The following is a 23,204-nucleotide window of genomic DNA, read 5'->3' on the forward strand; positions in this document are numbered from 1 at the left end:
GTACAAAGTTATCACAAGCCAGGACGCACAATGACGTTGAGTTTCACGTCGAAGAGCAATTCACAGCAGAAGCTGTTGTTATTGCTTCTGTCAATAAAGTCTTCTCCAGCATCTATCGGGCAACTTTATGATCCTGATGCTGTGTGGACTATGCTTCCCCGTTGATGCACCTCTGGTAGCTTTTACCCTGTTGTAGCGTTTGAGATTTGTGGAGTAACTGCTGAAGGCTGGATCCTGTGTTGTTGTTCTTCTTTGTCTTTGATCTGTGTTTCGTTTTATACGTCTTTCATTAGCTTTTAAAAATGTCTTTGGTAATAAATTAATTAAACCGGAAGTGTGTCATTAGTGTTTACAGGAAGGGGAGTTTTATTATAAACCGAGGGCTTTTGTGTTGTTAATTTGTGTGCTGGTGAATTGCTGTGTACACTCTGTGGTTAGGTCAGGTGAGGTTAAGAGAGGTGAGGTTAGGGGAGGTTTTGGTGTGGTTAGGTGTGTGTGTGTTATGCATTATTTACCGGTATTTGTTTATTTGTCCTCCATCTCTCCTTTCTTTCCTTCTTGTTTTTTTTTGTCTACTAGTGTACACCCATTCCCTACGGGAGCAGCAGGAAGGGTCATTCTTCTCTGGGGTATATATATATTACAGTATATGATCAGGCCTCACAAACATCCGGGGTGTGTTTATTTACCAAGTTTCCTGTAGAGAGCTCACCAAGTGGTTTAAGCATTCGAGAGAGCACTCCATTCAAAACCGTTGATAAGGGACGGCTGGTTTGGCAAGCGCTAGTAGCGGGAACGGCTGGTTTGGCAAGCGCTAGTAGCTGGAACGGCTGGTTTGGCAAGCGCTAGTAGCTGGAACGGCTGGTTTGGCAAGCGCTAGTAGCTGGAACGGCTGGTTTGGCAAGCGCTAGTAGCTGGAACGGCTGGTTTGGCAAGCGCTAGTCGCTGGAACGGCTGGTTTGGCAAGCGCTAGTCGCTGGAACGGCTGGTTTGGCAAGCGCTAGTAGCTGGAACGGCTGGTTTGGCAAGCGCTAGTCGCTGGAACGGCTGGTTTGGCAAGCGCTAGTCACTGGAACGGCTGGTTTGGCAAGCGCTAGTAGCTGGAACGGCTGGTTTGGCAAGCGCTAGTAGCTGGAACGGCTGGTTTGGCAAGCGCTAGTAGCTGGAACGGCTGGTTTGGCAAGCGCTAGTAGCTGGAACGGCTGGTTTGGCAAGCGCTAGTCGCTGGAACGGCTGGTTTGGCAAGCGCTAGTAGCTGGAACGGCTGGTTTGGCAAGCGCTAGTAGCTGGAACGGCTGGTTTGGCAAGCGCTAGTCGCTGGAACGGCTGGTTTGGCAAGCGCTAGTCGCTGGAACGGCTGGTTTGGCAAGCGCTAGTAGCTGGAACGGCTGGTTTGGCAAGCGCTAGTAGCTGGAACGGCTGGTTTGGCAAGCGCTAGTAGCTGGAACGGCTGGTTTGGCAAGTGCTAGTAGCTAGCTGGTAACTGAACATAACCCGGATTTACTCCCTTTCAGTTTAGTGTTAAACAGCATTAGCATCTGTTTCAAACGGAAATCAAACGTGTTTGTGGTTTATAATATTTTATACTTCTGGTAAGGGTAATTTATAATATTTTATAATTTTATACTTCTACGACACGCACGATAACATATTTATACATATTAACACAGCGTTTGTTCACGGAGGAAACTACTTGGGAAGAGAGGTTACTATTAGTATTAATATTGTTTTGCCATAACATTAATATTATGCGATTATCTTGTAAGTTGTTATTCCCTCCGCCACCAAAGGTTGAGGATGGAGGTTATGTTTTCACCCCTGTCTGTCTGTCTGTTTGTGAACAAGATATCTCAAAAAGTTGTGGACGGATTCAGACGAAATTTGGCAGAGAGGTAGTGTATGTGACACGGACGAAATGATTAGATTTTGGTGAAGATCCGGATTCGGCTAGTAGAATATTTTAAATGTTTCTTCACCATTGGGAGGTCAGGCTAAAACGTATACATAGCAGGATATCTCAAAACGTTGTGGACAGATTTGGACAAAACTTGGTGCACAGGTTGGGTGTGTGACAAGGACTAATCAATTTGATTTTGGTGAAGATCTGAATATGGATTCGGATACGAGAATTATGTAATTTTTAAAAAGTGATTCTTCACCACTGAGGGATCGGGAAAAAAGCGTTATATAACATATGTAAAAAATTTATAGATCACTTATGACTAAACTAGGTGAATGAGTTGGTTAAGACAACAAGAACAAGCCGATTAGATTTTGGTTCAGGTCCGAATCCAGATCTGGCCCATCAGTGGGATGCAAAACATAAACTGTGCAGCCTGGCGGAGGTATGCGCTCTACCCGAGTGCCATTCTAGTTACTTTTGTTATTAGAAGCGGCCTTGGGAAAACGCCACGATAAAGCTATCTTAACAGGGAAATACACCTCAACAATCAACATTCAACTCCATTGGTGGGGAAATACCCCTTGGGGTAGGTGGGAAGATAAATTACTAAAACCTCCATTGTGTTACCCTTAGTCTCCCTGATAATTTTGGTTGAGATTGGATAAGTAACGACCAAATGTATCACAGTCAAAAAAATCAGTCAGACAGACAGACAGCAAATTGCATATTTTAGTATGATGATGGAGGGGTGAACCCTGAAAATAGTTTTTGTAGGGTTCACCTGACTGCACCTGGATGGGTTTGAGGGTGGAGGAGTAGCAGTTGAACCCAGAATCCTATCCAGCTTCCTCCTGATGACTCCATCATTGTCTTTTTGCCTACTTCCTGATACTCCAGTGCTGTATTTGGTCAGTTATTTGATTATCCAGTCTTCACAGCATAGAGATCTCTCTGACATCAAACCATTTGCCTTTGAAAATCTTGAGACAGTTCCAGAAAGTACCACCAAGAAAACCCCTCTTATTATAAAACCTTAGCACCACAAAACATTATTGTAGGTTTGGCGATAGTAATAATCTACTACATAGTCTCTTCATAAAGCTTGAACGGCCTACAAGCCGTAAGGGTAAGCCTGCCCACCGGATGACATCTGCAGAAGTTTCCTAGTTCGATAAATTACCGGCTTTGAGTTTCCTAGAAATTCCCATAATATTACGTCAAATTGACTTGAAATATATCAACTTCTCATGGAGGGATCCTCGCAGAATGGGTAGTAGCCCACAATTACATCCAAAAATAAGATTAACACCAAATGCATAAAATATTAATATTCTTTTTTTTTAAATTAAAAAGCACATGATTTAAACTTTTACATATGCATGACACAAATGTGAGGTTTTTAGCAATAAACTATGTGGCTCTTACCACACCAATGGAGAAGTAGTTGTTGACAATGTTGTTTGGGACAACGTCTCCTTTCTCTTCCTTGTTGTTGGGAATGACTTCAATTCTCCACCGATCAAGCATGACTACGGTGCTGTTCTCAATATCCTTCAAAACTTTGAGAAGGTTTTCTCCTTCATAGCCTATAGATAGATGTTAAGAAAAAATTCAATGTAGCTTTTCCTATTTACACTTGCTAAGCTGGACATAACCTTTTGAAAACTTGCAGGTAAGGATACCTGAGATTTAGAAAGCAAATGCACACTTCAAATGTTTAATCACTTTGCACTCACAACATTATTGGGCATTTTGAGCAACAATTATTGGCATTTTTGGACTTTGCAAGTATAACCAGATAGTTATGGGCTAGTTAGTTACAAGTGACACAAAAATAGATAGTTATGGGGCCAAAGATAGATGGTAATTTATTACTATCAGATACACTCATCAAGGATGGCTGATGGGATGGAATGGGATTTCATAGGATGGGGAGGGCAATGGAATAACAATAACCTCATGACAAATATAACTAGATATCTGTGATCTCAAAGTGGAAACCAAGGGTGATCAAAGCGACCTCCTCGCCCGTGGCTTACCCATGGCCCACGATCCAATGATGGCAAATTTTGTTTGGACCGCCATATGACCTTGACCTTTATCATTTAGGTATAGAGTGTAAATTAAGAAAATGTGTCCCCATTTACAATCTATCCATAAAACTCATCATCATGAAAATAGGAGGAAATTATTCAAGTTATGTTCAAAAAGGTGTTTTTTGTTAATTAGGTCACAATCTGAAAAAAGTAGGTCAAGGACACAAATCAAATATCAGGTGCACTAACTTCAGTGCAGGTACACTACCATGATGCAAGAACATATTGGAAGGCAGAGCCGTCTCTGAGATTCTGCATTGGCAAAATTGAGCGAAGCCAAAAAACGCATCATTTTTCAGACCGTCATTTGACCTTGACCTTTAACTCTGAGGTGTATAATGCAAATTAATCATAAATGTGCCTTGCTATAGGCTATGTATAGAGGGCAATTTCATTAAAATCAGACAAACCCTAGTTGAGGTTTAGTGAAAAATATTAAAATCTCTATAATTGGGTTGTGACCTTAAAAATTAGGTCAAGATCAAAAAAATTAGATCAATCCCACCTATTTTATATTCACATTATTGATGCAATATTTCATTCCAAAGTCCCAATCAGCTAGGAGATAGAGCTTGGAAATTTAGGAAATTGGGAGTGAAAGAAGAAGAAATAATTATTTTTTTTCTTCTAAATGTTGGTTTAGTACTTCTAGGGGTTAAAGAAACTGTGGTACTATTAACAATTGGGGGAAATAATTGCAGAAATAAACCCTACAACAGCAATAATACTTCCCCTATCGTACATGGGAAGGCTTAATGAATGTAGGCAAAAACAACATCAACAACAACAATTCCATGACAATTGGATTTAAAGTGCCACCAATGGGAAAGTTCCACTCAATGCCATGTCCTCATCAGGCATGCCAGACGCTTTGAGAAAAGTCTATTCATATTGTACAAAACTGAATAAATAGAAGAGTTGAAAGTAAATTTACATGCCTTAAGCAGGGCAAGACTAAAGTTTGCCAATGAACACCTGCAAAGACCAGCACTTCTGGAACAATGTGCTCTGGACAGATGAGTCAAAGGTAGAGCTATTTGGCCACAGTACCAGAAGACATGTTTGGCGAAAACCAAAGACAGCATTTGACCACAAGAACCTGATACCAACTGTAAAGCATGGTGGTGGAAATATTATGGTTTGGGGCAGCTTTGCTGCATCAGGGCCTGGGTAGCTCACCATCATATAATCCACTATGAATTCTTCATTGTACCAGAGGGTGCTTGAGGACAATGTGAGGCCATCTGTCGGAAAGTTGAAGCTCAACTGAAGATGGACCTTGCAACATGACAATGACCCTAAACATACCAGTAAATCCACCAAGGAATGGCTGAAAAGAAAGAAATGGAGGGTTCTGGAATGGCCAAGTCAAAGCCCGGATCTAAATCCCATCGAGATGTTGTGGGGGGATTTGAAACGAGCTGTGCATGAAAGAAACCCTTCAAACATCGCACAGTGGAAAGAATTCTGCATGGAGGAGTGGGCAAAAATTTCTCCCAGTCGATGTCAGAGACTGGTAGACAGTTATAAGAAACGCCTACTTGAGGTTGTTTCTGCCAAAGGGGGCAATGCCATCTATTAGAGCCAAGGATGTACTTACTTTTTCCACATGCGAAATTTGCATTTATGTTTATTTAAATTATACAATGGACTACAAAATGTAAATGTTTCATGATATTTTTTTATATTATATCACCTTTATCTATCAATATTGTTGAAATGAAGATCAAATACCTGTATGTTGAAATATGTTGAAAAAGTCAAAACTTTACATGGGGTGTACTTACTTTTTCACGTGACTGTGTGTGTGTGTGTGTGTGTGTGTGTGTGTGTGTGTGTGTGTGTGTGTGTGTGTGTGTGTGTATATAAATATATATACATATATATATATATATAAATATATATATATATATATAAATATATATATATTGTTGCGAATATGGAATTTGACCTCCATATCCGCTTGTAAATATTCCCCTATCTTCTCCGATACTCCCCAACTCTCCCCTTACCCCATTCCCTAGTCCCATTGTCTGTAAACAACACCCATTAGAGCCGATCTTCCCCTTCATTCCCCCATTAAATGTCGTGCCCAGGTCCCCCGCACCACACGTAGACAATTATAGGACATCTTGCTAGTTATTCTTAATCTATGTCAGTTAAGGACTTGTTTCCATTAATTATGACTCTTCGTTGCACCAGAATGTGATGATATGGCACCAGTAGGAGTTTAGGACCTTCCCATACCTCCCCGCATCTCTTCCCATCATCTCAAGCTCCAACAACAACCACAACAACAGCGGCTTTGCGTCCTCACTCCGGCTCGGTTGGCCGCCATTGAACATGTGCTCGACGGGGTTACCCAGAAGGGGGCTCCCTGTCGGCCCCTCGTCAAGGGCGGAGCCGGTAACCCCCGCACCCAATGAGAAGCCATGGGCCGATGCCATATGGGGCGGAGCTAACGAGCGAGGGCGTGACTCCCCGCCGGATATACGCGGCCCCGCGCCGGACGTGACGTGAGATGCGCCCCGAGCTTGGAAGGAAAAGACGCCACCCTCCCGAGCGCTGAGCGACCTCCCCAGCTTGAGACCAAAGTCGCGACCCACAAGCGCTGTGATACCTTCACGCATCTCTGGACACCACCGTACGTGATCCTGCCCTGAGCACAGGTGCACCTGGAGCGATCGCTACCCGCTTTCCTGGCCATCAAACCCCGTGTGAGTGAGCCTTGTCCCGCGTTTACCTGTCGTCTGTCCGGGGATAATATAAGTGTGTTTAAGTGCCCACCTTCCTATGTTTCCCTCTTGTCCCTGTAATCTAAACCTTCCGCAATTGTAATAACAACCTTTGAGAACCGTATCCCTGGTGTCGTATTGTGTGATTGTAATCCAGCCGGGTGTCTTCTTTTTCTTATTGAGCCAGCATAGCGCGATTAGTCAACCCCGGGTGCAATCGGGGTAACTTGTACGGATACGGCGGCCATCCCGCTCGGCCCACCATACCATCAAAGTCGTATCTGTAACAATTGGTGTCGAGGAGTGAGATTCGGACCCGGGACTAAATTAGTTAGGCCCAAATTTTGGGAGGGAAAATCGATTCGGAGCGCGTTTCCCGCGCGAAATTATAACGGCGAAATTTCAATTTGTTTTACGAAAATAAAAAAAATAAAAACCGAGTTTTGAAAGTCGCGCTATGGCGGATCAAGACGGCTGGGGTCCGGTAAAGGAGAGTGAGGTAGGGTCGATCCAGGACCAAATTGAGGGACAAGAGGAGAGCGAAGCAGTGAGGGCGGCAGGTTCGCAAAATAGCGCCGTCACGCACGAAGTAGCGGGCGCGCAAAAAGGCGCCCCGCACGAGCGTGCGGTAGCCGAGCCGGCTGTATCAGCGGGCTTTAACATGCAGCCGATTGACATGCAGGCCCTCATTGCGCAGTTACAGGCAGCTGTACAGATGAGTATGGGGAGCCAAATTGAGCGATTGGGTGAGCGGTTGGGGAACCGGATGGATGCTCAGGGTGAGCGATTGGGAAACCAAATTGAAGAAATAACGAACCGAATGAGGGCTCGGAGTGAGCGATTGGAGGGCCAACTGGGGGTAATGAGGGACGAAGCGAGGGGTACCGGAGAGGGGTTAGACAACGGGATAAAGGAGGTGAAAAATGGGTTAATGGGGGTAGAAAATAGAATGGCTGCCCAGGAGAATCAGATAGAGGGAGTGAAAAATGGGGTAGAGGGAGAGGAGATTAGAAGAGGTGTGAGTGAGGAGGTCGGAGGAGTGCGCGAGGAGGTGAGGCACTGTAAGGAGCACATGGAGAAGGAGGTGAGAAAGGGGACTGTAAAGTTACAAGGGGGCATAGAGGACCTGACGCAGGAGGTGGAGCAGCTGACGGTGGGACAGACGGAGTTAGTGGAGCAGGTTCAAAGGAACACTGCGGTATTAGGAGGGTTGAAAGCGACACGGAAAGAAGTGGAAGAGGGGGTGAGCGAAATTAAGAAGCGACGGAGAGGGGATAACAAAGAGATAAAAGAGGAGATAAAAGAATTGGTCCAAAGTCTGTGTTTGGATCGTGATGATGTGCTCATTAACCGGATGAGGGATTCGCAGGTGATGGAGGAGAAGCGAAGAGGAAGAGGACCCGGTGTAAGTGGTGACCAATATGGTCGTGCGTATGATGCGCCAGGGGATTTAAGAAGCTTGGGGGTCGAGATAGACCCGGGTGTTCGTGAGAGGCCGTGGGTGAAGTGTGCGACAGGTCTGGTGTGCGAAAGAGGAGGTGTGCAAGAAAGTCCGACTCTGGGGTGTGTGAGGAAAAAGTGCGTGCCAAGGAGTGAGTGTGCTGGCGAGAGTGAGTCGGTCGTAGCGCGTGTGCGAGGGAGCACGTGGAAGCGCGGGGTGGTGAGTGTTACAGAGGGTGTGACGGGAGAGTGTGCGCAAGAGTGTGCGCGAGAAAGGTGTGTGACGGACAGGTGCATGAGGAAAGAGTGCGCTGTCAGAAGTAAGGAAGAGTGTCCACCTGTGGTGAGTGTTACAGAGGGTGTAACGGGAGAGTGTGCGCGAGAAAGGTGTGTGACGGACAGGTGCATGGGGAAAGAGTGTGCTGTCAAGAGTAAGGGTGAGTGCGTTGTCACGAGTGGAGGTGAAAGTAGTGAGAGTGACATGGAGCGTGAGTTAGTTGTGACAGGTGAGCGAGGATGTACACCTGGGATGGAAGGATGCACACCTGGAATGGTAGAGCGTGAGTGGGAATGCACGCTGGAGTTGGTGGTGAGGCACGTGGTTGGGTGTGCGAATGAGAGCACACCTGTGATTGTCACAGAGGAGGTGACCGAGGAGGGGGCGCGAAGCGGTGTATTGGTGAGGTGTGCGAGCAACGAATGTGTGCCAAAGTGTTCGGTGGTCAGGTGTGTGACCAAGGCTGTGAGTGGAATGAGTGTACCTGGGTGTGTAAGGAAAGGTACGAGGAGCATGGGCACGGCTGGATGTGTGAGCAAGGAACGGGCTGCGGGGTGTAAGCGTGCAGGTGAAGCATCGACGTTACACGGGTTAGAGGTTAGAGCGACTTTTAGCCGAAGCAGGCCCTCGGTGCGTGCCGGGCCTCGCTTTGAACGGCCGCGTCCAGGCTCCACTAGGCGGAGCTGGCAGCCCGATAGAAAGGGTCGTCATGGCGACCACTTTCTATTGAGACGTGCCGGCAGGTCGAGATCGGGACATTGGATGGCTCCACGCCGAGGTGATGCGTGGGATCTCGGCCCGGGTAAGCCCCCGTCCCTGCACCGAGTGCCGGACGCATCCAGCCGCTGGCACAAAACAACCAGCATCCATTGTTTGGCTTTACGAAGCCGGGCTTTGGACAGGAATTGGCGCACCGAGAGGTATTAGTGAGTCGACTGGGTGATGAGGTTAGTGTTTTGGACCCAAAATTAGAGAAAAACAAAATTTGATGATTGGCAAAGGATTGGCAGAGTGATGATTGGTAATGATACAGTGATTGGCAGATGATTGGCAAATTTTTAATTTGTTGAAATTTGATGTGCAAAATTGGTAGTGAGAGACCCCCGATGTGGTGGGATGGCATCCCTGCCACCCTTCCCATGTGTGGGGCAAAGGAGCAATAGTTTATGGGGTGTATGGCAGTGAAAACTAGCCCGGGTGGGTTAGGTTATATTGATAGGGCCCTAGAAGATGACATTAGGTAACGTTAAGTTTAGTTAGTGACTGATACCTGTAGTGGGGACGCAGGTAGATTAGTATGGATGATAATGACGTGGGAGCGCAATAGTTTAAAGGGACGACTGGGAAGCGCAAGTTTCAGAAGGGAGTAGTTAGCTGAGATGATGCCGTGTGTGTGAGGATTGAACAGGTGTGATTGCACAGGTGTGCAACTGGACAGGTGTGTGGAGCAGTGTATGAGTAGTGAGTGTGTGGATCAGCGCGAATGCGCTTGGGGAGAGAAGGGTGCAGGTGGCACCAGGTGTGAGAGCACAGGTGTGCAGGTACAGGTGTGTGGAGAGAGTTGGAGTGAGTGGTACGGAGTGGTGTGCATGGTGCGAAGGTGTGGATGGGGGAAGAGTGGACCCCTTTCGCGAGCACCCGGGGCAGGTAGTGTAAGTGTTAGGTAGAGGGTGCAGGTAAATTGTGGTTGGATATTGGCATTTGTGGTGCGGTTGCAGAATGGTGTTGTGAATGGGTGCATTAGTGTTGTGGAAATGGCTGGGCGTGTAGCCTGTTAGTGTGTGTAGTTGGTTGGGCACTCCACCACTGTGAGGATGTCGGCCAGGTGAGGCCGCAGGTGGGCTCTGGGAGCCGGTAGTTGTGAGTGGGTGCCTGAGGATCCCGGGTGTGGATCGGGCAGCCCAGTGCCAGAGAGGGCACGGAGTGGGGAGAGAGCCAGAGGGCCTTCCCCAGGTAGTTAGGTTAGGGTGAGGAGCAGGTAAGCTCGGAGGCAACTGCAGTGGTGGAGGTGTGCAGGTGGGTAGACCCACTGGGAGAGGTACACGCCGCAGCCCAGAAATTGTGCGAGGGCACCGGGAGATGAATCGGGGGAGTGAGACCCCAAATTGAAGAGCACCACAGTTTGGCCAATGGGAATTGGTTTTTAGAACCCATAGTGTAAGAGGGCCAATGGTTTGGCCGGAGAAAGCCCCCGGGTAGTGTAAAGTTGTTAAAGTCATTTAGGAGATAGTTAGGATTGATGAACCTGTCGCACCATACGCAGCCACTTACCTGTGGTGATGATGATGACTCCACACCTGTGTTTTCTTTGGTTGTGTTGCAGGAAATGAATTGCTGTGAGGATTTGTGAGACGCATCACGACGTGGATGAGACATTGGGGTGATTCCATCTCTCCCTCCCTAGGAGGGACTGATGATGAATTGGTGATGGCAAATTTTGATGTTCAGTTGGAGATGGCAAATTTTGATGAGAGTTGAAAATGGCAAATTTGATTGGTTAGGAGGGAGAGAAGACGAATTTGGTATATGGGAGGAACGGGGAAGACAGTAGGGATGTTTGTTGATTTGTAAAGTAGATGTTTATGAGTAGTGTTGTGTTGTGTGGATGCAGTAAGGGGTAAGGGAGGGGCCATGTAGGTTACCTGGTGGGGGGGGGGCGTACGATAGGAACGTACCTGTCTCACCTGGTTCCCATGTGCCCCCAGTGTGCATTACCTTACATTGCGTGCACTTTTGCGCCCTTACCACCTTACTCACTTGTCTGCTTCTTTTGTCTCCCACCTCCGAGGATCTGGCTTTGGGGGTAGAGAGAGAGGAGAGAGAGGTGCTGGCTGCGCAGTTGTGGGCCTGCACTTTCGCTGTTGGCTGCCTGGATCGATACACCATATGGACCGCAATGTTTGTGGCCACCCACAATGGACCGCAGCTCTTTTGCGGCCAAGCACCACCCGTGGAAGGACCTATGGGTCAACGTGGCACCTATGCCATAAAGGTGAACCACTGTTAATTAACACCACCAAGTGCACCACAAGAAGAGCAAGAGACACCTGCAGGGTTAGGGGTTGTTGAAGTTATTTTTATTCCAATGAACAATGGTGACTGCACCGATTGGTGGTGGGGTGGTGCTTTTGATGCTGGGAAAGGGTGCTCTGCACGTTATTAAAGGCCGTCGGCCACAGAGCACTCGTGGGTTGGTGTATCGATGTTGGCAAGCGCTCTCTCTCTATGCATAACATCTGCATGTGTTCCTCCAAAGACAGGTCCTGGATCGTAGTGTAAATATCAGCGTAGTCTTGTAAATAATGCTCCCTACCGGCTGTATGTTTAGTTTGAGGATTCTTTCCGGATTCGGTTATCCTGTGGGTGTGTTTCTGAGAGGAGAAGGGTGCAACGTCGCAGGGGGACATATTTACTCATTTGTGAATATCTATAAAACTGTCGCACTCAGGGTAGAGTTAATAGTAGAGGGAACTACATTGCGTGCCACACTAAAGTAGGTAAAAATTTATCGGGTCGGGACGCCCCGAGGGTAGAGAAGGGTGCAATGTTGCGAATATGGAATTTGACCTCCATATCCGCTTGTAAATATTCCCCTATCTTCTCCGATACTCCCCAACTCTCCCCTTACCCCATTCCCTAGTCCCATTGTCTGTAAACAACACCCATTAGAGCCGATCTTCCCCTTCATTCCCCCATTAAATGTCGTGCCCAGGTCCCCCGCACCACACGTAGACAATTATAGGACATCTTGCTAGTTATTCTTAATCTATGTCAGTTAAGGACTTGTTTCCATTAATTATGACTCTTCGTTGCACCAGAATGTGATGATATGGCACCAGTAGGAGTTTAGGACCTTCCCATACCTCCCCGCATCTCTTCCCATCATCTCAAGCTCCAACAACAACCACAACAACAGCGGCTTTGCGTCCTCACTCCGGCTCGGTTGGCCGCCATTGAACATGTGCTCGACGGGGTTACCCAGAAGGGGGCTCCCTGTCGGCCCCTCGTCAAGGGCGGAGCCGGTAACCCCCGCACCCAATGAGAAGCCATGGGCCGATGCCATATGGGGCGGAGCTAACGAGCGAGGGCGTGACTCCCCGCCGGATATACGCGGCCCCGCGCCGGACGTGACGTGAGATGCGCCCCGAGCTTGGAAGGAAAAGACGCCACCCTCCCGAGCGCTGAGCGACCTCCCCAGCTTGAGACCAAAGTCGCGACCCACAAGCGCTGTGATACCTTCACGCATCTCTGGACACCACCGTACGTGATCCTGCCCTGAGCACAGGTGCACCTGGAGCGATCGCTACCCGCTTTCCTGGCCATCAAACCCCGTGTGAGTGAGCCTTGTCCCGCGTTTACCTGTCGTCTGTCCGGGGATAATATAAGTGTGTTTAAGTGCCCACCTTCCTATGTTTCCCTCTTGTCCCTGTAATCTAAACCTTCCGCAATTGTAATAACAACCTTTGAGAACCGTATCCCTGGTGTCGTATTGTGTGATTGTAATCCAGCCGGGTGTCTTCTTTTTCTTATTGAGCCAGCATAGCGCGATTAGTCAACCCCGGGTGCAATCGGGGTAACTTGTACGGATACGGCGGCCATCCCGCTCGGCCCACCATACCATCAAAGTCGTATCTGTAACAATATATATATATATATATATATATAAATATATATATATATATATATATATATATAAATATATATATATATATATATATATATATATATATATATATATATATATATATATATACATACACAGTATATATATATATATATATATATATATATATATATATATATATATATATATATATATATATATATATATATATATATATATATATATATACACTGTATATATATATATATATATATAGACATACATACATACATACATACATATATATATATATATATATATATATATATATATATATATATATATATATATGCAGTAAACATATATTTGAGCCTGTGTGTGTGTGTATTGTTACGGGTTCGTCACTTCTGTTGTGGTTCTCATCCACTGTAAACATTTTTGGTTGCATGTACTATTATTATTGTTATCGTTTAGGTGAAATAGATATAACTGTTTTCAAAATGTAAAAAAAGTTAGTGTTTTTAAAAGAAACCGGAAACCGAATGAAGAAGAAGAGGAGAAAAAAGAGGAAGAAGAGGCGGAGCGAGTGAGTCGGACAAGAAGCCGAGCTGTTTGGAGGTCTGGAGCAAACGCTGGCGAACGGAGGTCACTAGCGAACTTTGGGGTTTCCTGGGAAAGGAATTCCTGCAACAGAGTTGTTATCGCTGTGACAGATAAACCTGCGTGACAGGTTTTGCGGTTGATTCCGAAGAGAATCATTGGAATGCCATTACGTCTCGAGAACGGACTGTTGGCCATTTTACCTCGCGCCTGATTTCGCATCGCTCCAGGTTTTCACCTCGCTTCAACCATTTTCACAACCATCCAGACGTTAAGCTGGTGTGTGTGTGTGTACCGTGGATTTTTGAGTGGAAATTTGCGGTTCGCCGTAAGGGGAGCCGTTGAACGTCCATATCCAAAGGGGTGATTTCCCAGTCGCTTGAGGGCACCTTTACGCATCTTTGGCAGCGTGACTGTCACTGTCAACCGAATGGGATTCTGGTCTCGATACGACATCGTTCTGACGATCACTGGAGCGGATCGACTTTGGCTTGATGCCGGGATAGAGACATTGGGAATGTTCTTTTTTCGCTCACTTGGAGCACAGTGAGTTACATTGTTACAAAACTGATGGTACCATCATAGGAATGATATATTTGTTGTACAATTGATTACTATTGTTATTGTACTGTTATTCTTGTGTGACCTTAATACAATACTTGTTTGTTGGTGACAATTGGTGTGGTTTCACCATTGATCTTTGACATACAGAATAACACATTTTTCTGCCGTGACTCCTCTCGGGGCTCGGAGGTACACCGTGACCGGGGTTTGGGGAGGAGCACGTAACAGTATGTGTATGTGTGTCTGTTCTGATTTGCCAGCCACACCTTTTGACCCACAGGGATCAAAGTTGCCATGAAGACTGTTCACGCTCACCCCAGGGTGGTTTTGCACAATACACTCTTCCCCCAATCCCCCATCGCAACCACCACCATGTGTTTGCTTCCATATAACAGGTATTACACTTTCACCCATGTGGCTCACTCACACTTTGCATAAAGTGTCCACTCCCCCAGGATAGATTTGCATTTTGCCCCACCTCCTGTCCTAACCCCACCAGCAATTACACCCATCACACCCTACTGTGTGTTGATTCTGATTTACCAGTCACATCTTTTGACATATGGTGCTCAAACTTGGCTTCAAGAGTGTTCACTCCGCCAGGATGGTTTTGCACTATGACCTGCTTCTCCAACAACCCCCAACCTTATGAGTACACCTCTTCGCACAATCCTCCCATCTCAATCGCAGTGTACCTCTTTTCCTCCTACCATGCTCCGTCAACCTATCCACTCGCTTTGCCGTTCTCTCTTCCCCCATCCACATCAAGTTTCCAGCCCATCTCAGCCGGCATTTCACCAATGTCCCCGTCAAGCTCATCTGCATGCCAATCTCCTACCTCAATTCATCCATCCTCCTTCTATCCACCCTCTTCAATACCACAATCCTCCTTACCCAGTTGTTCTCGCAAACCTGCAGCATCTGCTGTAGTAGAGTATAGCTGTTTAATCAATTGATAAGTTCAGTGCTGTGTGTGGTTGCTCTCACAGTCCGAATTATTTCACCTGCAACCGTACCATAAAATAGCTTTTTATTAATGTTGCTGTCTAAGAAAGGCATTCGGACAATATGGAATGGAAAAGCATCTCATTTATTAAATAATTTGGTGTGAAATTTATTATTATTGATATCGATTTGTAATTCTAAAAAGGAAACTGAAGTGGAAGTTTGGTTTTCCTTTCAAGTTCTTTTGGATATATACCATGATGAAGCTGATCAAATACAAACCCATCATTGATTTCCCGTAAATCATCAATTAATCTAAAGATGTTTCCACATCTTTGCAGATTTTGTTAGTTTATTCCTGCATGTTCTGGACCCAATCAGACTCGTACATGTGCAGGAACAAATTTGCAAAGACAGGTGCCAGATCAGAACCCAGGGGTATCCCCACTGTCTGCTGGAGTATCTTTGGATTTGAACCCATGGGTATCCCCTCTGTCTGCTGGTGTATTTTGTTGCCAAATGTAAAGAAACTGTTGTTCAGGAGAAATCGAATATTTTCCTTGAGTTTACTTTTTGAAAAACTGCATGAATATTGATTTTTCTTTGCAGACCAGTGTGCTCTTTTTCATTGACTTTAATGTGTACATTATTACCTCTGCCACCAAAGTTGGGTGGAGGTTATGTTTTCACCCCTGTCTGTCTGTCTGTGTGTTTGTCCATTTGTCCGTTTGTGAAAAAGATATCTCAAAAAGTTGTGGACGGATTCGGACGAAATTTGGCAGAAATGTAGAATATGTGACAAGGAAGAAATGATACGATTTTGGTGAAGGTATGGATTCGGATCCGGCTATTAGAATTTTCTAAGTGATTCTTCACCATTGGGAGATAGGGCCAAAAACGATACATAGCAGGATATCTCAAAAAGTTGTGGAAGGATTTGGATGAAACTTGGTGAAGAGGTTGTGTGTGTGACAAGTGACAAGGATAAGTAGATTCAATTTTGGTGAAGATCTGAATATGGATTCGGATATGAAAATTATTTAATTTTAAAATGATTCTTCGCCATTGAGTGATGGGGCTATAACCAATATATAGCAGGATATCTCAAAAAGTTATGGATGGATTTGGACGAAACTTGGTGGGCAGGTTGTGTGTGAGACAAGGACGAATTGATTCCATTTTGGTGAATATCCGGATCCGGATTCGGCTAGTAGAATTTTTAAAGTGATTCTTCTCCATGTTTTTTTTTTGTGTGTATAAGATCGAGGCTCGTGCAAGAGCTAACGTTAATGACAAAAAAAAACAAAAAAAAAACGGACACATAAGACAAAAAAAGGGAGCGGGAGACAAGATGGGGAGAGAGGAGGAAGCACACAAGTATAACATTTGAGAGCAGGTACATCGGGAGATCTGTGGGAGGTAGAGGGCTTGGGGGAGGAGAAGTGGGAAGGGGGGTGGGGGGTGGGAGAGGTAAAAAAAAAAAAACACATGGACACTACTAGGACTTCCAGGAAAGAAGTCGGTATTTCAGAAAAGTGGATCTGGTGTGAATTAACAGGGGTAGAAAAGATCAAGGTTTTGGATGGGGGAAGATAAGAGATGGTGGCGAACAGCTGTCTTAAAGACCTGGAGGGATCAGTGGGATTGAAGAGAGTGAGGGAGTTTGTTCCAGAGGCGGGAGAAAAGAGGAGTGAAGGAGTGAAGGTGAGCAGAGAGCCTAGATTTTGGCAGTTCACCAGAAGAGGGTTGCTGGCAGATCTTGTGCGACCTGTAGGAATATTTGGGGGACAGAGCACAGAGAGAGAGAGAGCTGGGGGAGCAAGGCCAGAGAGGAGTCGGTAGAAGACAGAAAGACCACCAACCTGCCTGCGGTGAGTGAGTGAAAGGCCCTGACAATCGGCTTAAATTAAATCGGCTTAAATAAATTGGAAGATGGGGCCAAAAACGATACAAAGCAAGATATCTCAAAAAGTTGTGGACGGATGATTTTGATGAAATGTGATTCTGAATTGTGATTTTCTGGTCTACTCTGGGATACAAAACGTAAACTGTTCACAAGGTGGAGGTATGCTCTCTTCTGAGTGCCGTTCTAGTTACCTCCTGTAAATGTTTTATCTACCGCTCTGTCCAATGCGGTTACGAGCTTATCATGTGGAATGTTTGTGTACAGTGTGGAAAAATCACAAGTTGATAAACATTTAGCCTTACCCTTGTTATTAATGTTGTGGACACTGTCGATGGCAGGTTTGGGAATTATCAATGATCCAGAATTTATAAATACCAGAATAAAAGTTCACCATTTCATGGTAGTTTTTTAAAACATTTATAAATTACGAGTAGTTTAATCGCGCCTCTAATACTACCCGACAATGGTTTCAAACTGCATTCTCTACTTGCGATGATGAACCTCATCTTACAAGGGTTTTTGTGCATTTTTGGGATCCAGTGAATGAATGGTAATTTATGGTGTTTATCCGGAACTAACATTCTTCTTGCTTTTGAGTGATTTATATGACTCTCTTTTTTACATGTTTCTCTACCTCCTCTAACCCTAAAGTAATTTGTGCATTTGGTATTTTGTCTTTTTCAATTCATTCTCTCATCCATTCCGTCAGTTCTATCATTGTAAGTTCCATTGCTTTATTCCAGTTAATGTTGTTGTTTTCTGTACAATTCGGTTCTTTTGTAAGTAATGCAGATAATTATCTTTCACTATTCTGAGATCACCTGTGATAATGTTTTTATGATGTGGATGCTTCATCGACATGATACCCCATGCATTGTTCAAGTATATATTTCAATTGTAATACAATAATGATTTTACGGGATTAAAAACCCCGTAAGTTTAGTGCTATTGAAGCAGTCCTATACACCATTACACTTCTACACCTTCCTTTAGAACATGTCCACGTACTGCAAAACTGAAGATTATTGGAAGTATTTCGAAGGCGATTTGTGTTCTACAGTGTTCAAGTATAAAATTCAATTTAAAGAAAATAAAGATCGCAAAAGTTGTATAAATAAATAAATTCCAGTTGTATAAATTCCAGGTATAAATAAATTAACACCGCCCGATCTAACACATCACATTAGTTATTCGTGCCTGTTGGATGTAGTCAGGTTCACTATGTTTTTTCGTTCAAAATTTTGGTAGATTAGCAAAACTATACATTTTTGGAATATTCAGAGCATGAGGAATCCAAAAATTAATGTTTACATTTGCGTAGACACCTTTGCGAAAATGACACTCAGGACAGTGATGAAGATCTCTAAAAGCATATTCCTGAACGGTATAGACCTCGTAGATCCTGTGTATAGGACTTATAGTTCAATCTGATACTACCTATAACTTCCTATAACAACCTATAACTTCAAAGGACTTGCAATATCATGTATTATGTAATACAGTTATATCACAAATATAAAGACAATGGTTTTCAATTACCTTTGTTTGTTGCTTTTCTATAATCCTGAGCACTATTTTGAGGCCTTTATTGGATTCCTTGACCCAGAAAACATAGGATTAGCATATTTAATTAAGTCTCTAGGTTGACTAGAAGCCGAGATCGTGCAAAATATGTATTTTATGGCGGCCATTTTCAAAATCCAAAATGGCGGCCATGCAGGTGTCTGTGCAAATGCCAACATTGATTTTCGGATTCTCCATGCTCTGAAGATTCCAAAAATGTACAGTTTTGCTAATCCCAAAATTTTGAAAGAAATTATATTTGTTAACATAGTGAACCTGACTATCTTCATCACTGTCCTGAGTGTCATTTTCGCAAAGGTGTCTACGCAAATGTAAACATTAATTTTTGGATTCCTCATGCTCTGAATATTCCAAAAATGTACAGTTTTGCTAATCTACCAAAATTTTGAACGAAATTATATTTGTTAACATAGTGAACCTGACTAATGTGTCTTTTATGATGTTCTTGATGTAGACAGGCCAGTTTAGTGTTGTACATTTTACCATGAAGTCCAAGAAACTGTCCGCAGAAACAGAAACTCTACCATGACGTCCAAGGAACTGTCCGCATAACTCAGAGATAGAATTGTGAGGAGGCATAATAATAATAATAATAATAATAATAATAAATAATAATAATAATAATAATAATAATAAATAATAATAATAATAATAATAATAAATAATAATAATAATAATAATAATAATAATAATAGTAAAGGTTCATTTCAATTAAACTGCCATCACAGTCAAAGGCCGAATTGAGGTACGTTTTGCAGTTGATGAATTTAACAAGTAAAATATAATAATGTAATAAAGTGGGAATAAATTATAAAATATAAAATACAATAAAATGAAAACTAATACAAAAAATGACAATAAAAGGTACACCAATGTACAATAAAAATAAAAAGAACACCATGAAAAAAAAAACAATTTGGCATTAATTTCACTATTCACACCACATTAAAGTTCAAAGTTTAGCAAACACTACATAGATCTGGTGAAGGATATACAACAATTTATAGAGTGTTGGAAGTTCCCAAGAGCACAGTGAGCTCCATCAGCAGGAAACAGAAATAATATGGAACTATCCAGACTCTTCCTAGAGCTGGCCGTCCAATCAAACTGAGCATCCGGGCAAGAAGAACCTTGGACAGGGAGGTAACCAAGAACCCAATGACCACTTTGACAGAACTACAGAGTTCCTTGGCTGAGATGGGAGAACCTGTCAGAAGGACAATAGTCTCTGCAGCATTTCACAAATCTAAGCTTTATGGGAGAGTGGCCAGACAGAAAAAAAACTCTTGATAAAAAGGCACATGGCAGCACGCCAAAGAGGCACGTGAAAGACTGAGAGCATGAGGCAGAAGATTCTGTGGTCTAATGAGACAAAAATTGAACTCTTTCGCCTGAATGCAAAGCACCAAATACAGACAAATTCTTGAGGAGAACCTGTGCTTCAGAATGCAAAAGACCTTAGATGACTGCAGAGAAGATTTACATTCCAATGGGCAAATGACCCCAAACATACAGCTGAAGTAAAAACTGGAATGGCTTCAGAACAAGAACGTAAAAGTCCATGAGAGTCCCAGCCAAAGCCCAGACCTGAATCCCATTGAGAATCTGTGGAAAGACTTGAAGATTGCTGTTCACCAACGCTCCCCATTCAACTTGACAGAGCTTGAGCAAATCTGCAAGGAAGAATGTGAGAAACTCCCCAAATCCAGATGTGCAAAGCTGATACAGACATACCCAAGAAGACTCTAAGCTGTAATCGCTGCCAAAGCGCTTCTACAAAGTATTGACTCAGGGAGTTGAATCTTTATGTGAATTCGATATTGTACACCGCTCCTTTCCTATGCCATCTCCAGGCATTGCAAATCGTCATTGCCGGGCACCAAAGGGGGCTCGGCAGTGACGCACGCTGAAAGAGAGTACTCAGTTTTCACTCTGGTTTCTTTCTTGTTGTACACCGCTCCTTTCCTATGCCATCTCCAGGCATTGCAAATCGTCATTGCTGGGCACCGAAGGGGGCTCGGCAGTGACGCACGCTGAAAGAGAGTACTCAGTTTTCACTCTGGTTTCTTGTTTGTTTGTTTTCTTGGTTGTTGTACACCGCTCCTTTCCTATGCCATCTCCAGGCATTGCAAATCGTCATTGCCGGGCACCAAAGGGGGCTCGGCAGTGACGCACGCTGAAAGAGAGTACTCAGTTTTCACTCTGGTTTCTTGTTTTCTTTCTTGGTTGTCCGGACGATATCTCAGCCATCCTTTGAGCTAGGAAGCTGAAATTTCGGCACAGTCGTGAGCAAGTCCTTTGTCAAATACGGTATTTTTTGTTTTTTGAATAATCAATTAATTGAGGAGTTATTTAATTATTAGCGTTTAATTAAGTACTTATTTAATTAATTAAATTTCATTTCTCTTCTGACCATTATTAACTCAGGCACCTTTTGAGTTAGGAAGCTGATATTTGGACATGCCAATGACCAGGTGATTTGGCTGCAAAGGATATTTTTGATTTATTAATTAATCAATTAATCGATTAATTATTTAATTATTCGATTAATGACCCAAAAAATTTTTTTTTTAAAGTTACAGATTCTGATGAAATAGTGGTAGTTTATGTGTTCTCTGACCAAATTGATTACCAATTTAATTTTTTTATGATTATTATTTATTTATTTTCATTATTAATCATTTATTTATTTTCTTTCTCATTTGGCCAATATCTCAGGCACCTTTTGAGCTGGGAAGCTAATATTTGGACATAAGTGACCAAGTGATGTGGCTATCAAGGATATTTTTGATTTATTGATTAATCATTTCATCTATTAATTATTTATTGATTAATCGATTAATTATTTATTGAGTAATCAATTAATTATTTAATTTTTTATAAATGACTTATTTAATTAAATTTCTAAAAGATACATCTTCGGATGAAGCACTAGTGGTTTAGTTATGCGATTAGCCAATTGATTATGAAAATATTTTGTGATAATCTTTTATTGATTTTAATTATACAATTAATCAATCAATTAGTGTACACCTCTCCCTCCCAATGCAGCCTTAATGAGCTGCACTGCGGTATTGCCGGGCGCCAGAGGCGCCCCGGCAATGCCGCGCTGCAGCATATTTAATTATTTGGCATGGGGCGGTGTACTTTGAATGTATGTGTACTTGTTTTCTTTCTTGTTTTCTTTCTTGTTTTCTTTCTTGTTTGTCCGGGCGATATCTCAGCCATCCTTTGAGCTAGGAAGCTGAAATTTCGGCACAGTAGTGAGCAAGTCTTTTGTCAAAAACGGTATTTTTTTTTTTGATTAATCAATAAATTGAGGAGTTATTTAATTATTAGCGATTAATTAAGTACTTATTTAATTAATCAAATTTCCTTTCTCTTCTGACCATTAACTCAGGCACCTTTTGAGTGAGGAAGCTGATATTTGGACATGCCAATGACCAGGTGATTTGGCTGCAAAGGATATTTTTGATTTATTAATTAATCAATTAATCGATTAATTATTTAATTATTCGATTAATGACAAAAAAAATTTTTTTTTTAAGTTACAGATTCTGATGAAATAGTGGTAGTTTATGTGTTCTCTGACCAAATTGATTCATAATTTAATTTTTTTATGATTATTATTTATTTATTTTCATTATTAATCATTTATTTATTTTCTTTCTCATTTGGCCAATATCTCAGGCACCTTTTGAGCTGGGAAGCTAATATTTGGACATGAGTGACCAAGTGATGTGGCTATCAAGGATATTTTTGATTTATTGATTAATCATTTCATCTATTAATTATTTATTGATTAATCGATTAATTATTTATTGAGTAATCAATTAATTATTTTATTTTTTATAAATGACTTATTTAATTAAATTTCTAAAAGATACATCTTCGGATGAAGCACTAGTGGTTTAGTTATGCGATTAGCCAATTGATTATGAAAATATTTTGTGATAATCTTTTATTGATTTTAATTATACAATTAATCAATCAATTAGTGTACACCTCTCCCTCCCAATGCAGCCTCAATGAGCTGCACTGCGGTATTGCCGGGCGCGGGAGGCTCCCCGGCAATGCCACGCTGCAGCATATTTAATTATTTGGCATGGGGCGGTGTACTTTGAATGTATGTGTACTTGTTTCTGTATTTCATTTTTAATTATTTTGTAAAAAATTCTAAAACAAAAATTCAGCTTTGACATTTGACACATGTAGATCAGTGACAAAAAAAATCTCCATTTAATCCATTTTAAATTCAGGCTGTGACACAACAAAATGTGAAAAATTCAAGGGGTGTGAATACTTTCTGAAGGCACTGTACAACATTCAATTTAAATCGGTTGTCCGTCGATCATAAACTGATGATCATAAACTGACAAGATGGACAGGTAGATCGACGGATGGACAGACAGACAGACATGAACTATTTGCTTAACTCCACTTTTTGCTTCACATGCGCAGGGTAATAATGTGTTTTATTAAACCATTCCTCTAGTCTATAGATTGTACTGTTTCCTTGCAATTGAAGATCTTTCTCCGAGTTGCATTTCA

The 23,204-nt window shown here is 42.9% G+C and overlaps 1 protein-coding gene across 3 annotated transcripts in view; it reads right to left on the reverse strand.

Annotated features, from left to right (window-relative positions):
• Positions 1-23,204, reverse strand: part of LOC137430230 (diacylglycerol kinase beta-like) — a 414,122-nt gene that overhangs the window by 124,094 nt on the left and 266,824 nt on the right. For all 3 annotated transcript variants that reach the window (XM_068120933.2, XM_068120932.2, XM_078780433.1), the window contains one exon: positions 3,329-3,489. In XM_068120933.2, the coding sequence (XP_067977034.2) occupies positions 3,329-3,489 (161 nt within the window). The remainder of the gene's footprint in view (positions 1-3,328; positions 3,490-23,204) is intronic.

Source organism: Myxine glutinosa, chromosome 6 (genome assembly GCF_964187855.1).
Source record: "Myxine glutinosa chromosome 6, kmMyxGlut1.1, whole genome shotgun sequence".
In the NCBI taxonomy this organism is placed as follows: Eukaryota; Metazoa; Chordata; class Myxini; order Myxiniformes; family Myxinidae; genus Myxine; species Myxine glutinosa.